Source organism: Lepisosteus platostomus, chromosome 2 (genome assembly GCF_059453375.1).
Source record: "Lepisosteus platostomus isolate fLepPlt1 chromosome 2, fLepPlt1.hap1, whole genome shotgun sequence".
Classification (NCBI taxonomy): domain Eukaryota; kingdom Metazoa; phylum Chordata; class Actinopteri; order Semionotiformes; family Lepisosteidae; genus Lepisosteus; species Lepisosteus platostomus.
The window spans coordinates 59,702,514-59,721,188 of record NC_142612.1 but is presented as its reverse complement, the minus strand read 5'-3'; the positions used below and the strand labels follow the sequence as shown (position 1 = coordinate 59,721,188).

At 42.6% G+C, this 18,675-nt stretch overlaps 1 protein-coding gene across 15 annotated transcripts in view; it reads right to left on the bottom strand.

Annotated features, from left to right (window-relative positions):
* Positions 1 to 18,675, bottom strand: part of arhgef4 (Rho guanine nucleotide exchange factor 4) — a 139,621-nt gene that overhangs the window by 9,943 nt on the left and 111,003 nt on the right. For 11 of the 15 annotated variants that reach the window (XM_088610243.1, XM_088610261.1, XM_088610315.1 and 8 more), the window contains 7 exons: positions 12,518 to 12,660; positions 5,711 to 5,890; positions 4,713 to 4,907; positions 4,082 to 4,261; positions 3,607 to 3,839; positions 2,247 to 2,376; positions 1,548 to 1,679 (listed from right to left, as the gene is read on the bottom strand). In XM_088610243.1, coding sequence (XP_088466369.1) covers positions 1,548 to 1,679; positions 2,247 to 2,376; positions 3,607 to 3,839; positions 4,082 to 4,261; positions 4,713 to 4,907; positions 5,711 to 5,890; positions 12,518 to 12,660 — 1,193 coding nt within the window. Of the gene's footprint in view, positions 1 to 1,547; positions 1,680 to 2,246; positions 2,377 to 3,606; positions 3,840 to 4,081; positions 4,262 to 4,712; positions 4,908 to 5,710; positions 5,891 to 7,144; positions 7,447 to 8,486; positions 9,191 to 12,517; positions 12,661 to 18,675 lie in introns of those variants that run through there. The other 4 variants (XM_088610252.1, XM_088610350.1, XM_088610366.1 and 1 more) reach the window with 3 other exon arrangements.

Below are 18,675 nucleotides of genomic sequence, written 5' to 3'. Positions count from 1 at the left end.
CAAATATATTCACACCATCAGATATGTACAAAGCTGATGTACATATGTACAGTACATTTTCCCGTAAAATAAAATTCATGCCTAGAGTATTTTTAAAAGAAACCTTCTCAAGACTTTTTAAAACACTTCGCTGCTACTACATGTCTTTTTTAAGCTTCAGAAAGTGCATACCTTTTTCGTTTATAGCAAACATTTTGCTTGGCTTTGCTTTTGTACTTTAAATATATTTAATTTTCAGTGAGTTTATGTAGGAGGAGAGTCAAATGCTACATTAATAGTATAAAATAATACTTAGTAGCATACCTTAATGAAACATTGGCTCTTAAGATAGTTTAACATCTTGAAGTCTCTTTTACTCATTGGAATAAAACATTTTCTTAAGTAATGGAAATGCAACAGAGTGTTTTTTTTATGTGGGGTTGCAAAAAGTCAGAGTACAGTTCAGCAAAGGTTTGAAATGAGTTTTAATCAGCCATTTTCTGTAGAATAGACAAGAATGCATACAGTGCACATCTTCCTGTAATGCTCTGCATTTAATAATTCTCAAAGGGTTTTTAAAATCTGAGTACAACCCAGTCAGTCTCTACTGTTACCATAAATGGGTGTTTAGGAGGTATCATTGCATATGCATTTAAACTCATACAAAGATTTTTACACATGGCACAATGGCTGTTTTTGGTTACCCCTGCCATTCAGTTATTCCAAAATGTCACTTTGACAGACATCTGTTTCCTTGGAAACAACAAATTTGGAATAACCCTTTCACACACACAGATCAGATTCTATGTTAAATATCTTAGAAATGTCCAGGTCTCCTGTATTTGTGTATTAATGATAATCATGCCTGCATTGGCAACAGTCTACTGTCCAGTATTCAGCAGTATTCTCTTCAGATCCATAGAACAATGTGGCATGAATGCAGAGTGGAAAAGTAAGATTGGACTTAATATTCATTTGAAGTTTACTTTAGGTTTCCAAAAAGCACTGTTGCCTTGCAATTCTGGGAGCCTGGGTTCAATTTGTAGGTGTGTACGTTCTCCTCATGTTCACTTGGGTTTTCTCTTGGTGCTTTCCACAGTCCAGAGACACACTGGTAGGTTAATTGGCTTCTGTAAAATTGTCCCTTTTGAGACTGTGTGTGTTTGTGTCTGTCAGGGTGTACCCTCCCTTGCCGCTCCTGCCCTGCCAGTTTGCCCCTCACTGCCTGGGTGCAGACCCTGGCCGGGTCTCCGGCATCACGCAACAGGGAACTTGTCAGCTGAGCTAAAGGAGAACTCCCTCAGCCCAGGCAGCTGAGATCCCTGTTATACGCAGGGGCGTATTCCTTACACTTGCACCCCTTACTTGAAGGAATCGGCTCCCCTGTGGCCCTGTATTGTAATGAGGTTAGAAAATGGATGGATGGACAATAAAGTATACTACACACAAGACTGCTTTCATGTACAAGCAATCGTTCAGCAGAGCCCCTTTGAAGACTGTGTGGCTGTACTTGAATGAAACAAGCAGAGCTCAGAAAGATGGTGTTATTTGTCTCTTGTCGTCCTCACCTTCTTGCAGTACACCATCTGATGGTCAAACAGGAAGAACATGCGCTGCTGGCTCTTGGCCTGTGGCTGGGAAATTTTGGTCATCTCTCCAGAGAAGATGAGCTCTGAGCTCCTGCTGAGAACATCTTCACCCTGGAGAGAAGGAGAACCAGGCATATATAGTGATCTGGTGCGGAGTGAGAAAGGGCATAGACATTGTAGAGTAGAAGCTGGCTTCTTGGCCCTTCTGCCTCTTAATTCTGGAAACCATCTTCAGCAACAGGATCAATTGAGCAATTAATGGTCAATAAAGCAATCAGTACCAACTAAATTTATACAGGGAAAAGACAAGATCACTTCTTCCTTTTTTATGGAATGCACATGGGGCTCACATGACCACATAAGCATATACATTTCCAGGAAAAACCTTTCACACTTTCATTGTGTATGAGGAAACTATGGAGAAAGATGACTAACATTTTCTTAAGAATCTTCTTACATCTCCAGTATCAGGTCAAGAAGATATTCTACAAAAGGAATTGGCAACTTCAGTCCTTGAGGGACAAACCTCGACAGTTGTACAGATGGTTTTTATACAAGTCTTTAGCTCAATTATGCACTGAAGATCAGAGGTGGGTGAGTCCGTGCAGCTTTTGAGGACTGCAGTTGCCAGTCCCTGGTCTGTAAACTGGGGTGTTCCAGAGGGCGTGGTGCCTGTACCTCCCAGTCCTCTATGGAGCTCTGCCACTGTGCGATCTTGTCGATGTTTTCAAGGCGGCGTTTCCTCTCGTTTATCAGCCGGGCAACATTTTTCATGGCGTTTAAGGCAGCTTCCACGTCTTTGTAGTCCCTGCAGCCCAACAGAAAGAAAATCAAGCTGTTTGGTTCCTCTTTTTCTGTCCTGCTCAGTGCCCGAATGTCCAGGTGTGTGCTGTGGGACTGTGCAGTCACTAGCATGATGTGTGGCATGCTGGTAGCTTGTGCAAACCTAGTTACAGAAACGCAAGAAACAAGATGTACATTTGCTCTTGCCTGTAGGAGGCTTTCAGCTGATGAAATGATTTGGGGAAAAATAGTTCCGACATGGTGGCGCTCTTCCAAACCAGTGCCCAAGTCTGGGGACCAGAAACACTGTGCTGTCTTTTACATGAGACATTGCAAGTCCTGACTAATAGACTATTAAAGATCCTATGGTTCTGTTCATAAGAGCAGGGGTGTTAACTGCAGTGTACTGGTTTATGTTCCCCCATAACTCAGATAGGGAAGCAAATACGCACTTTTCCATCTGATTTGCTCAGTAGTGGCGCTTCAAGTACATGATAGCTGCTGTGCATCACCCACGTGAAGTGTGAAGTGTGAAGTGAGAACATGAAGTATGTTCCCTTCTTCATGTAAAAATACTTTAAGATGAAAAGCACTGTCTATATGCTATTATTATTACAAAATAGAACTCATTATTGTAACATCCTGAACTTGTTTGTCAAATGACACTTGCAATATACTTAAAGCTGGTGTGTGGTGAGCATACTGGCGCACTTTGGCTGCCGTCTCATCATCCAGGTGGAGGGTACACACTGGTGGTGGAGGGGAGTCCCCATTGAATGTAAAGCACTTTGAGTGGAGGGTCCAAAGAAGCACTATACAAGTGTAAAGAATTATTATTATTAGATTTTAGTTGAAAAGAAATGTCCTGGATAGGTAATACATTTTTTCACACAGAGCAGGGACAGTAGTTAGTTCTTTTAGTGGCTCATAGAAATACAGTGAAGATGTGGTTTTCATTCATTGCATATGTGTGCACCACATGTCCAGGAACAGGTTGGTATCAGATCCTTGCCAGGCATGAATGAATATTTCAATGGATGAATAAATGTATGGCTGAGTAGATACATACAGTAGATGGATGGATGAAAAGATGGATAGATAAATGAATGAATTAATGAGGGGAGGGAGGAATGAATTAATGATGGGATGCATGAATGAATGAATGGAGGGATAGATGAATAAATGAATTAATAAATGAAGGGAGAAATTAATGAATGAAGGCATGGATGGATGAATGGATGGACAGACTGCTCACCTGTGCTGGGGGTTGGTGTACTTGAGCAGCTCAGCCAGCTGCAGGGGGTACTTGCAGATCTTCTGGACCGGGGTGAGGAGGAAGCCATCTAGGGAGATGTCAATCATCTTCTGGAGCAGACGGCAGGCCTCGAAGAAGAACACGTACTTGTTGACCTTCATGAGCTTGGAGAGCTGCAGGCAGGCGCTGGGGTGGTTGTTGCAGTATTCAGAGTAGATCTGGAAATCTGTTTGCTGGAACATGCAGAGAAAGCAGTTTGAAAAAGCACTGCAGCAGAAGGATTATTACTTTATGTCTTTTACATCATGTGATGGATTTCTATGTGCTATTGCATCTAGTAATGTTGACACAATACTTAACTGGACAGGGTTTTGGAACATGTTAATATGCGAAAAAAAGCTATTGTCAGTTTTCTTTTTATTAGGACATGTATCAGTATTTTCAAAGGAATGGAAGACATTTTCCCTGCGCTCACATGCTCTAAGAAGCAGGATCCAATTTCACTCAAGTATGGATTCTCCTTGTTGAACTTCTTCTCTAGGCCTTTGAGGAACCTCTTCTGGAATCTGTAAATCTCTTCGATGTTGCCAAAGATGGTGCGGAGCTGCTCTTCGGTGAACATATCTGTCCTCTTCCGGCATTGCTTGATGTAGCCCTGAGGAACAAACATATAGAATCAGGACCTCAGAGTGGGAGGAACTTGGTTTATAGGGTCGAGACCCTACAAGGGAAGAGAAACTTTTCTCGTGTGCTGTATTCATCATGTTATCAGAGGGCAAAACAGAGTATTTTTATACCATCTATCATTTTCTAACAGCTTTTTCCAATTCATGGTTGCAGGGGAGCTGGAGCCTATCTGGCAGTAATGCTGCCTATTTTTATACCAGTTGCATAAATGTTATAGTCTTATTAATATCAGGAAGAGACACATTTATGACTGAGATAAGAACAACTGAGATCTTTGTCTGCATCCACTAGCATTCAACACTCACAAGGTGTAACTCTGCTTTTGCGTGAATCCTTACTGCACGAAACATAGGTGTGGTGTGCAGTAAAACCCTCGTATTAACATTAGTATTTCATTTTGGAAGCTCCTGCGTCCTGACCTCGCAGATGTCCTTGAGGTGCTTGATGTAGTCCCTCTCCGTGCTCATGATCTCGTTGATGACGTTGGATCTCATTTGCTCCTTGCTAGGCAGACCCGGCCCCAGCCTCCTCCCTGCGCCGCCGGTCTCCTCCTCACAGCCGTCCTCCAGCTTGGCTAAGTACTCCTCCATGGGCTCATCCTGGTTCACGCGGAGCTGCAGTACAGCAACCAACGGCCAGCACTGTCACGCTCGTGCTCACCAGCCTACCCCTCACTCCTCAGGGCCTTGCACCCCCCCTTGTTTCTCACTTCAGGGAACTGCCCCCTCCACATTTACAGAATTGTAGAAAACATTGAGTTCTTAGGTCTTTTTCCACTGTTACTTTGTCTCATTTATTTAGTTTCTTTTAACATTATTTCATATATGAAATATAACACGTGATGTGAAATATAACACGCTTTGAAGTTTGATCAAATAATTTTGAATCTGGTAAATTATATCATTTGAATATAAGAATGGTTATAAACGAGATAAGCCCATTTGGTTGGTAGTTTCCACTTTTCATTTAACTGTTCTAGCGTTCTGTATTATTTGTTCCTTTAACTTGATTAATTTTACACTACTCTCAGTGCTCACCAGGAAAATACGTAATAAAAATTGATTGATGGAAGCCTCAGCACTGTGCAGTATTTCATGTTGAAGGCAAACATATAACAAGTGTGCACAACAGAGTATTACATTTTCAAGAGCTGAAGTAATTAAAAATATTAACATGATTTCATGATGATATTTGTTACAGAACAGGAGGTACTAGGAGAGCAGGTCCTAACCATTAAACCACCAATTTCAAAACCCTTGGAACTGGTACAAATGTATAATTAAAAATTATAAATTAATCATTCAGGGTAAAAGCTGGTAAGACCTGTGGTCTCCATCACAGCACTGTCATGATTCCAGTACTGTGTCAGATGCAGAAGTGATAGCCCAGGAGTCAGAGGACAAGAGGAAGTTCCTACCCGTACGAAGCTTGCTGGAAACCAGCCCTCGCTGTCCAGGATCCTGCCCCACCACCACTCCTTGTTTGTGGCATCTACTACTTCGATGACATCACCCGCCTTGAAGCCCAGTTCCTGGTCGTCCATAGTGACGTGGTCCCAGAGTGCCTCTGCATAGACCACGCTGCCATCACTGATCAGCTAGGGCAGACAAAAGAAGAGAGCGTTACAAACCAGAGAGGCTATTGAGTCCCTTCTTCCTTATTTAAAGGCTGGCCCGTTCATTCTAGCTACTCACAGCCCACTGTATGTAGATGTTTTTGGTATTTTTAGTCCTTTATGTAACTTCCTGGAAGTCGAACCATGAGAGAAGGAGTTGGTTCAGAGAAAACACATGGACCAGCTGGATGCTGGTCATGTAACACATACTAACATACAGAGATTAGCAAATTACAAAGAGTAGTAAGAGGTGGCAATGTGAGGAAGCCATCATCTTAGCTTGAAACCCTGGCCCTGTGGTGTGGCCTTGATCCAAGATGGCTGCCTCCTCACTACTTCACACATTCTAAAATTAGTTCAATTGTTCACTTTTCCCATGTTACTGCATTCATGCTTTAAATATCAGCATTCTGTAAGACAGTCTGCACTGCATGTTGCTCAAAACCAAGCTACCAGAAACAGATATTCTTGTTTCTTTTGTGCTTGTGGTTTGTTTTGCTACAGTATTATCCTGTTTTAACACAGCAAGAGTACCTATTGTAATATTTCTTAGTGATGGTACAACATTCTTCCTTAAGTCACTATGTTATATTCTACAAATTATTAGATCCCCTCATTCCCTCTTTAATTTGACTTTTGTATCTGTCATAACCAGTGTCAAATCTCTAGAAACTAAGACCTGTTATGTTATGCTAAACCATCCCCTTAGGACCAGAAAAGAAATAAACCTTGTCTCACATCATCAGAGCTACCTGACTCTCCACTCAACAGCCTCCATACTGTAAGTGCGATTGTACCGGACACCACAGTCACCACAGGTCTCTTAGAGATGCTGACCCTTTCATTTGGTTTCTCTGATCTCAGAAACACATTACTTGTTGTCTCTGCTGTTCTGACGCCACTAAATCTTATTTGTAAAAACACATGATTCTCTTGCCAGCCCAACAGTTTCAGTTAAACAAAAAATACAAATGAACGCAATTTTTTGGCAAGCCACTAATGACCACACTGTACCTATTGTTTCTTTTGTTCTATGCGCAACATTTTTGTTCTTGTTTTGCCCGAGGCTGTTCTTGAGGAATAAAAAACATTACGTATGCATTTCAACATGAAGAATACAGAAGCTGTCCCTCATGCCAGTGCAGAAGGCCTCCCCAACCTGCCAGTGTAACAACCTTTCCAGAAACTCTCAACCAGTCCTCGCACACTGACCACACGACACTGAGGGAGACTCACGGTCCATTAGCAACGCGTTCCTGTCTCCGCTGGGGTGTCAAGGCTGGGCTTTTCGGACCTGTTCTGGCATGTGGGCCAGTCAGAAGTCCAAAACCTGCTTTACTTTCTTCACCCGGACCTAAAAACACAGTCTAGATAGAAACGACCTCCCCTTGGTCCATCATCTGCACCGCAGAGAAAAGGACTGGAGCCTGTTGCTTAGCTACACACCCACAGAACCGACCCTCTCCACCACTACCAAGAGCCCGTGGAGGAGCATTATGTAATAATCGCCCAGCACATGAGCTTCAAGTACACACAGTTTCAAAAAGCGAAAGTAAATTTAGTGCAGGTCTTTACACTTCTTTCAAAAGACTACCTATCACAATGGCACTATTATGTATTTATGAGTCACTTTTAGGTGTTACGTGATTATGAATAATTTTATTAAAACCACATAAAACACTTTCATAAACATAAATGTAATGGCATGTTTACAAATTACCAATACATTACATTACAAATAGATTTGCTTTACTATTTAAATAATTGAATCATTCTGTGTTAGGCACTCACTAACGCAAAAAAAAGAAAGAAAAATCCCGGATCTGATCGAATGTTCTTGAAACAATGCCAAAATCAGAGTCAGTGCCATTATGTCCTGCTGTGCCCTGTGCAGATGCTGATTATTTCATCTCTACCGGGCAGAGTGGGCTTGAGGCAGTCAGATATGGGGCTGCACATGTTCCATCTCTGAGTCACGTGTTTCAGTGAAACGTCCCAGGGGATGGGGGGGGGGGAGGTGACAGTCTAACTCTCAAATCAGCCAGACACAGCCACACAAGCCCCCCTCATTTCCCCTGCTCTCCTCTCCCCAGACCCCTGTGCCCCCAGCTCTGCAGAATTCCCTTTTCCATTAACTCAGGGGCACAGCCCAGCGGTTAATCAAAGTCCATGGAACCGGAGACAGAACTGCTTGATGAAGCAAGAGAAAATAATGCACACATTCGTACGAACACCTTTCCTGTATGAGGACTGCTGATTTAACAAAGCTACATCTGCATCCTGTGCATTCTGATTAGTTAAGCATAGATGCAAGTTACACTGGCTCAGGACCGACCTCCCACTCCCTCCTTGAATTGTCACAGTAACTGCAGTCCAAATAGCTTCTCCACCTACCCACTTCCCTGCCTCCCACACAAAGGTTACAATGTTCTACAGAGTTCTAGACCCATCCGGGATGCTGCATAAGCCAACAACCTGAAATATTGGTAAGGAGCACAAATCACCAAATTAAAGCTGATGCATGCAACCCACAAAATTCTTCCAGAAACAAGATCCAGTGCTCAGCTAATTCCTTTACCTGCTCTTCACTTCCCAGATCTCGGAAGCCCATCCATGAAAACAAATCTAGACAAAGAGAGGTCTTTCTTTTAAGCCTCTCCGTCTCTCCCCCCGTCTCTGTACTGGGCTCCTACTGGAATGCCAGCAGGAACATCAGGACCACGTTGATGATGACCAGCAGCATCATGATGACAAACACCACCACCTTCTGAGTCTCCGGGCTCAGGTTGCACCTCAGGAAAGTGTTCACCAGGCCCAAGCGCTGCCGGGCCTTGTGGGAGCTGCGAGCCATCCCTTCCGCCGCTGGCCCCTGCGGGCTGGGAAACGCGTGCCCCCGACTGCAGCTCTTGCCTCTGTCCGCCACACGCCGCGCCTCTGGAAGAGTGTGTGTGTGCCAGCCCCTGCTCTCTCTCCCCGTTCTGTCTCTTATTGCCGCTGTCAGGAGACAAGGTCTATCTGCCTCTGCATCTCGCTGAATTAGTGCTCTCTTACTGCTTCTTTGTTTCTGTTTCCCTGTTTCTCCCTTAGCCTCTCTCTCCTCCTGCTGCCTAAGCACCTTACACACAAGATGATGCTAATTCTTGCTGATCCAATTGACATGCATAGCAGCTTTTTTCCCCCTCTTTTCCCTTTAAAGCACTAACTAAGGAAAAAAAATGGTGGCTGTGGATGCTTAAGCTGCACTAGCATAACCATCCATCTAACTCCCAGCATTGCTTTCTGTTTTTTTTTTACTCCTTTTTCTCGTCAGCAGCAACCAATCAGCCAGCAGTATTCTTCTCCGTATCCTGGATACCGAGGTCGCCAGGCAGGCCTTAGCAACAAGAGAGGCTGAAGGGGGGGGGGGGGGGAGGGGGGGGCTCAGGAGGAGGAGACAGTATATAATAGATCTTAAAAGCCGTCTGTGAGCCAGCAATAGCTATTTATTAGCTATGTCTACTGACTGTTGGCGGCGTTTGTGCGTCTTTGTGTTATTTCTTCCTGACTAGTACATTAAAAAGAAAAACACAGGGCAGAATGTCTTCTATTGACTAATATTTCACAGTCAATGGAATTGTAGAACTGGCACAGAAGTTTCCCACATTCCCTATTCCAACAATAATCTGTATTAAGATGCCATTCTGTTAATAGGATTAATACTGTCACATTAAACCCCAGCAGGTCTTGATGCTTCCCACTCTTCTCCACAGAAACAAAAACAGCTAGAATCACTCAACCAACCAGATAAACCCTGCCAACCCAATTTACAGCACTAGCAGGTAGACAGGATGGATGGTTTGCACTGCATGAACACAGACACCTCTTAAAATTACAAGTGACCATATGCTCACAAGAATCCAGGCCACTCATGCAAACATAACATCTTTTTCTCACTAACTTAAAAACATTTCACTTGTGGTGAATAACAGTTTCTCTTATACCAGAACCTACACTATGCTTAACAGAAGAGTATTAATGAACTCACTGCAGCTAATATCTCTCTCTGTAACAGCTAATTCTCTCTGTTGTAACAAATTGATGTCACTTCACAGTTCCCTTAACAGTCCATGAACAAAGAGAAGCTTCAGTTCACTGCGCTTGCTATAGTGTTGAAAAATCAATCAGGTAATGAAAGACATTTCTGGAACACCGTTTGGATGCTGTACAGATATACTTCCCTTGTTAATGAAAAAGTGTTAACTGCATCCCAAAATGCCATGCTGTGTCCTTCTACTACTAGTGAAAATCCAGAGGACAGAATTCATATTGATAATAACATTTTTTTCATTGTGGGGTCAAAGTTTAGATTTTACTGTTGTCAAATAGCTCATTGTTGAATGGTTTTCCAGCTCAGCCATTTTCTCATTATCACCAGGAGAGCCTTTCGCAGACTAGGCAAACTAATTCTTTCTGATGCTAGGAACACTAAGGCTCCTCTTGTTTCAAATTGCAGCTCGGTTGTTTCGCACACCCATCAGCACAAGGGAAAGATGAACTAATGACAAACAAATCCCAGAAACCTGGGGTCTGAAATTCCAGAGATCTGAAATCCCAGAGTTCTACAGTAGATGCTTAATGGCAGACATCAACTCCTTTCCTCTGATGGAAACTATATTCTATATATGAAATATGCTGCACATTTCTCTCCTTCCTACATGCAATTATGTGCAAGAAGCATGATCCAATGAAAAACACAATTCAACCATTTCCTTTATTCTAAATAAATGCAATTCAAAATAAAACAATTAAGAAATGTCCCAGATGGTATGGTGGTGCAGTGGTTGATATTGCTAGCTCACAGTGCTGGGGCCCTGTGTCTGATTCCTGGGATGCTATCTGAGCGAAGCTTGTATGTTCTCCCCGTGTTTGTAGGGGCTTCCTCCAGGTGCCCTGATTTTCTCCCACAACCCAAAGATATACTGGCAGGTTAATTAGCTTCTGGAAAAACTGGCCCTGGAGTGAATGTGTACATGTCTGTGTGTGTCTTGTGATGGGCTCGTTTCCTATCCAGGGTGCACCCTGCCTTGTGCCCGTTGCTAGCAGGGATAGGCACTGGCTCCCCCTCAACCCTGTATCAGAAAAAGCAGTTAGAAAATCCCGATTGTGATAAATTGTCATCCCTAGTGTGAGACGGTATCTGTAATTACTGTTATCCTTAGGGACCTTTTTTGTGTAAAGGGTTATTGCCTAGATCCTTGTGTAGATACCATGTGAACCACTTCAGTCTGACTTGCTGTGAGACCACTAATGTCCCCCACACACCCCCACAACTTCCCTCCCTCCTCCGCTGTTCGTCCGCTGTCACACACCTGCTCAGATCTGCACCACATGGAAGGGAAAACAACAACAAACATACAGTCAGCCTGCCTCCAACACAGCATGACAAGTGAAGACCTACTGTATCTCCCCTGAAGAAAGGCTAATTGAGAGAGTGGGTGCCTGGTGGGACACAGAAGTGTATCAGCAGCTAATTTTGTATTTGTTTGTGTGTTTTGCTTTTTTTCTGTTTTGGTCCTTCCTACAGCTAATTGTGACCCGGGGCCGTTTCTGACTCTAAAGCCACTGTGGCTGGATCTTCATTTGGAGGACAACAGAACAACGAAGAACAACAAACAAATTTAAGGTTATTCTGCTATTAATTTGCCTTGTTTTACTCTCATAATTTTGAGCTTCAGAAAGATAAGCATGGGCTATGCAATTCTAAGTCTGCTGTGTTATGTACTGCATGGTCATTCTTAGAAAAAAACTACAATATGTTCTTGAGATTACAACAAAGATCATACAGCCATCCATTTTCTAAATGCTTTATTCAATGCAGGGTTGTGGGGGAGCCAGAGGCATTCCTGGCACAAAGCAGGATACACCATGGAAGGGATACCAGTTTATTGCAGGGCAGGCTACAAACTAACAATAGGTGCAATCTTCCTACCAGTATGTTTTTGGCCTGTGGGAAGAAATCAGATCACCCTGAGGAAACCTGTGTGAATACAGGGAGGCCATGCAATCTCCATGCAGGTAACACCCAAGGAATTGAACCCAGGGCTCCAATGCTGCAAGGCACTAATGCTAACCGTTGTGCCAACATGCCCCTAATTTAACATTCTTCTGCAAATGACTGGCATTTTATACTCACATAATTTTGAGTTTTAGAGAGAATATTGAATTGCAATGTGCAATTCTAAGTCTGTTCTGTTATATACTGCATGCTCTTTCTCAGAAAAACTGTAATATGCTCCTGAGATTAAAATGAACATCAGGCTAAGAGAACTCTCTTTTGCTTGGAGCAGCAAATTGCTTGAAAGGCCCAGTTGTGCTCTCCATTTGTTTTGAAACACTGATGTTTTGTCTGCAGCTGGTTTCAGCCAGCTCTCATTTAAATATCTTGAATAACCATTTTTATTTTAAATGATGAGCTACTGTGATTATGCAGCAGGCACAACTCTGAATGTTTCTTAACCCTGGAGAGCTGGACAAACCATGCGTTTGTTTCGGATTCTGGTTTGTCCAGCCGGGATGAATGCAAGGGTGAAATGCCTGAAGTCTAGGGCACAGGGTCGACTTTTGCCATACCTCATTTATCGCCAGCTGCTCGCCGCCCCCCCCTGGGTGTCCAAAACGATGATTGGAGCTGCAGAAGTCTTCGTACAGGTCCTCCTCGCTGCCCACATCATCGCCTAGCCCAGTCCTGTCAGAGGCTCCATCCGGGATTACTGCTGGAGAGATACAAGGGGAAAGGGGCTTCAGATCTCAGGACCATTGAGACAGTGTCCTTCTCTGACCATCCTTGCGAACCCACAAGTGGTCCATCAGCACCTCGTCCCTTAGTTCAAAACTTTCATTGCTGGTCATTTCTTGGGAAACACCATGTGTCTGTGATCCAAATCAGATAAGCTGATTGTGTCCCAACAGTACATAACAGAAAACAACACTTTTTGCTGAAATTATTTTTGGGAACTTGGAAAAGGTCAAAAACCTGAAGATGTTATCCTGAGGACTGGGATTAAGGTAATCTTAGAGAAACTAGGTTGAAGTTCAAACTGACTGCTCCAGAGGCACAATCTGCTACGTCAAGAAAAGCCCCCTCAGTTTCCACACTGTGGCGTTTTCTGCTGCTCACAGGCAAACAAGAGATGCAAATATGCCTCCACATTCTAATCACTTTATCCAATATAGGGTCACAGAGGAGCCAGAGCCTAACCTGGAAAGCAACAGGCACAAGGCAGGATACGCCCTGGATGGGATCCCAGTCTATTACAGGACCGACACAGACTGGGGCCAATTTTCCCAGAAGCCTTTAACCTACCAGTATGCCTTTAGACTGTGTGAGGGAACTGGAGTACCTGGAGGAAACTCACATGATCACCAGGAGAACATACAAACAGCATACAGATAGCACCCCAGTTACATAGGGCTCCAGTGACGTGAGGCAGCTTTTTAATCACTGAGCCACCATGCTGCCTCCATAGAAGAAAATACATGAACTAACTGAATTTGTTTTTATTTGTTTGCTCAGTCTGTGAAAGCCTGTACAGAATGAAATTGATACGGCTTATGAGACTGAACCCAGAACAGCTGAGAGAATGTGAAGGTGCTTTTGAGATTTTGTCTTGTTCAGGTGCTCTTTTATTAGAGCGAGAGAGTCCACAGGGACAGATTTGCACTAATCCAGAACTGCCTTTCCGTCTCACAGCCCGGCCCCAGGCCCACCACAGCAGTACGTCCATTAAAAGCTTTTTGGTTGGGTTTCCTATTTTTGGCACAGAGCTCTCAACTATCTGCCACTGTGTCTGAGTCACAGCTATTTCAACAACATGACGTCTCTTCAATAAATGTCGGAGAAAACCTGAAGCTGACATTAAAAAAAAAAGGACGCACAGTAAGGAGACAGGTATTGCCAAGGAAAGGAATGTCTGCAGAACAATATTTATCAACAGTATTTGCTTCTTGCATTGCATTTATTAAATAATTTAACCAGCAGAATGACCTTTTGATTGGTAAAGACCACAGAATGTAATAAAGCTGCTGCATTCCTTGTAGTCCATGTTACAGTGCTCGGAAATCAAACTTTAGCCTGCTTTCAATATGAAATGTGAGCATCTGATATCAACAAATCAACAAGTCTTTTTGTTTAAGTTAACTGATTTCACAAAATAGTGTCTGACGTTAATAATTAGGTCGAGGTTAATATTTAGGTCATGCAGGAGAGCTTTACAGAGATGTCAGGACAAGAGATTAAAGTGCAGTCAATAAAAATACACTGCTGTTTCTTTCTGCTTGCAGGCAATAGGCTCATTTGTCTATAGACAGAATAGAGCTCAGTCTTCTGCACAGATACACAAACATACGCAGCAGCATGCGAATTTACGCCCATGCAGAGAGGCACACAAACACACACACAACAAACAACAACTGGCAAGAAGTGTCTGCCCTGCTTGACAAACCATGCTACACTATCTACAGTACACCACGCAAACCGCTGTTGCAACATCTGGGTAAGTAGAATGACAAATGACTGCAGAGACAGAAAATGCAGCACACAAAGGTAGAAGATAGCATGACAGCACCAGATAACGAAGGGAGATTCATTAAATAAATAATTTGACTAGAAAATTCATGCAATGTGCCTCCAGCAATGAAATACAGACACTGGGAGCAGATACAAATCTGATCTCCAAACATTGACAAAAATATAGTTTAGGATGAAAAATACAGTAGTAATCAATCTTGTTGATTTCAAGCTCTGCTTAACATCATAAAATTCAACTGACCCAGCCAGAATCGGAAGCCTCATAATATCACCGTGGTTACAGTCACAGCCCTGTTAATATCATCCACAGATACAGTCACTTTTGAACAAAGCAGCAAACATGATACTGAATTCCACCATTGCTGTTAGCTGTTTATATTATTTGGTCATCATAAAAAGAAAGTTTTAAAATGATTTTGTTTTTATTGAGTTACAAGGCTGATGTTGTTAGTTGGAGTAAAGTTTAAACTTCTGTTTAAAATCCTCTTGACTCAGCCGCCACTGCCGCAGTCCTTAAAGAGACCTTCCCTAATAATCTAAGGCCTTGGGAGACATCGTGTTAAATGAGATTATTTGGTTTCATTTTAAAAACTATAAATTCATCTGTTTTCTGACTAAATGTCACAACATACCAGTTGAATATGTGATAAAGAGTGAAGTATATTCAAGTTCCTATAAATACAAATGAAAACGCAGGTTAATATGTATATTATGAATGAATATTTATAATATGTCTATTATCCTAATCAGGTAACTGTGGAGCACACACATACACATGCTGATTATGAAAGCTTGCATGGACGCCATCAGTTTCAACATAATAGGTTATTTTGACACAGATTTCCAGCGGTGTTTGCCTAGTTACAACAGGTTTATTCCTGGAAATAAAAACACACTGCACACAGCAAAAAACAAATCATTTTAGAAATTCTGCCTGCCCTTAGTTTACTTTATTAAAGTCCCAGTATCAGTATTTCTTGAGTAATTAGCATTTTCCTGAAGCCCTGAATACCAGTGACACAGTGTGTGGTAACAGCTGGCTCCTGCCCAGATATCGACTGATCTTTATTTATTAGTGAGCGGGGAAAAACGGTCTAGCTTCCAGAGCAGTTGCTCAGCCTGCCTCATTTATAATTCATGCATAGTGATGGCAGTTATTAATGGCTTTCGTATGCTATTGTTTAGCTTTAGTTTTGGGATTCATTAAACAAATAAAGATGACAGTAACAAAAGTGCTACTGTAACCAAAAGCCAACAATGTGCACTCTGTCTACAGTTCCATTCTGCTGCCTCCCACCTCACCAACTGATAGCCTTACATTACAGCTGCTACAGTGTGTCAAATACTGCTGGATTGTGCTGAACTGTAATCAAGGATAAGTGAGTTTATCTGGAAAGTCAGGGTGAAGTAGGCTTTCATCTCATAAGTCCGCAATGCAACTCTTCACACTGCGGGACTATCACCTGATCCCTTGATAGTACTTAATTAACAAGATTTGATGTAAAAACAGATGCATGGAGAAAGCAAGAGACACAGCAATACAGCATCAAATTCACAACTACATTTCTGGATGTTCCTGATCATAGTTCCTGGCTTTCAGCAATTCATGTCTGCCTGATCGATCCCATTGCGACGGGTGAATTTCCTGACTAAATTGGCACAGACTGAGCTTGTTGCTTGCTGGAACACTAAGCAAGTTTCAAGGAGATTACTGTAAAAATCCCTCCCGCAGGAATACAATCCTTTTAGAAGCCAGTGATTGTGTTTCTCCTAGTGCTTAATGCACCATACAGTACAAGCCCTGCATTATTCTCATGTGACACAAAAAAAGAGATGGCACTCTAGCAGAGAAGACAGTTCTATCCAGCTGAATCTTGCTCGCCCCTCTGTCCACTTTTCCCTTTCTTTCCGAAATTTTCAGGAATTGAGCCCCAAGGGGAAAATATGAATCATGGAAAAAAACCAAACTTGATTAACTTCCAGAAACAGCAGGTCTTTAATCTGAAAAGGAATCTTGCCCTGGGTGCTTTCAAAAGGTCATCCCCTACAAGTGAATCATTCAGAAAGAGCAGGTAATAGCACAGTGCTGTGGACAGTGTATCTTTTGTTTTTGTATGCTTCAACATGGATCAGATGTCTTGCAGTGCTCTTAGTAAAGATGTTTTCAGAAAAATATAAAGCATACGTTAACCTGGAACATTTTTAATTGAAAGTCGTTTCTTTCACAGCTATCCATGTGTTACATCAACAGCTTTCAAATTACGAAGCGAGGATCAGTGGGTGGATCTTGGGTTGTGGAAAGAATCTTAAAAGCTGTGTTGCCAAAGAGCAAAGCATTCCAAATGTTTTCTTCAGTCTGCGTCATTGTTGAATGCATGATGGTTGTTTCCAGTTTTATTACAGACGACTGTCTGACACCGCTCAGGAAGTGCTGTGCCAGGTGGCATCCCTAGCAGGAGATGGAATGAATCAGAACTTCTCACGCTTATGAAGTCTGCTTTGGGTTCTCTACCTGTCGTTTAATCTCACTATAGATTACATGACAGCATTTTTTTTATTCTTATAAAGACTAAATCCCCATCCACTGCAGTGCTGGGTGAGAAGGGTCAGTGCTTGACTTGTACTCTCTGACATGTTAGGAGAGTCTGGAGAAGAACAAGCATTTACTTAGAATTGACCTGAGTCAGCCCCAGCTACATTGCTAATGCAAAGATTCATATGCCAGAGACTTTAGTTTCAGTCACTGAAGCATTTTGAAATAAAAAGGCTTTCTTCCAACAGGACCATCTGAAATAATGTAATGCTCTTTAACTTGCTCTTACAACTAAAGTTTTCATGCTGGCTCCGCACACTGGTGAATTTGGTTAAAATATGTAAGGCCAAAACACTTCTGCGCTGCAGATTAAATGATGTGATGAAAAGTTCATACCTACAAGAAAATGATGTGGTGACAGAAGACAAAATGTGCCTCAGTCCTGGCTGGGAACATAGCCACTTCTTGAAAGAAGCCAAGGAATCTATTTCAAGATCATGGCTGGGTGTCTTGTTCCATATTCCCACAAGCCTCATGTAATGAAGTACCCCCTGTCCTCAGTTTTAAATATACTTCTAGACAGTTTCCTATTGTATCGTCAGGTTCGTGATTCAGTTATACCTCCCTGAAGCCAGATCAAATCAGACCTTGCAATTTAAGGGATGTTAGACCTACTGTAGTTAGCACTGGGAGTGCAAACTGGAACCAGAAAGAGCTGCTCTTCCGTTTGGAGCAGAACAGCCAGAACAATACCTCAGCGTGGTGACAGGGGGCACTGTGTTGGAGCAGAACAGCCAGAACAATACCTCAGCGTGGTGACAGGGGGCACTGTGTTGCAGAGGAAGCTGCCTTCGAAACAGAATGCTAGGCTGAGGCCTTGGGAGGAGTTAAGGTTTTCAATGCAGTTTTTCAGTGCAGAGCTGTCACAGCAGCTCTGAAAAACAAGTAATTAACCCTGACCTGTCTAGGGTTAAGGAGGCTCCTGGTCAGTTTGGGAAAGAGATCTTAATCTTTATGGCAAAAGGTTAATTAGTAGAAGGTAAAGCTAAAACAGAATGCAGGACTCCCATTCACAGCTGGTAAAAGGTTTATAGCAGTCTTATACTGGCTTCTTTGGCCACCTTGCAGTTTACTCAGCATTACAGTATTCAGCACCAGACACAGTCTGGATTAAGTAAATAACTCACTATTTTATATTAGGAAAACAAAATCCTAGCTGCATAAAATGATCCTTGTAACAATAAACACAAAACCATCCCACAGGCTCTGCATGATCTGCCTGTAATCCTATGGAGCTTCTAGACAGGTTGGCCGCTGTTAGAGATTACAGATTGATTGTTCAAGCTCTCAATACCCGCTCTCATTTCAGAGAATTCAAGCGCTCCGATTATCCTTTCATTACCCAGCAGTGGATCAGGACAGCGCTGCACGTGTCATCTGGGCCTGAGCGGGTCTCTGCACAGGTCTGCTTGGCTCAGACACTGCTCTGATTACCAAATGAAAATGTGTGATGGCCAGGGCTGTTCGGCAGTGCAATTAAACGCAACTCCACACCCTCGGGCTTAGTAGTGTGTGAATGCACATGTCTGACCTCATTTAGGTATTGGGAACAGGGCAGGATACACAGTAACTCCTAATTTTAACTGATTTACAAAGGATAAAAACAGA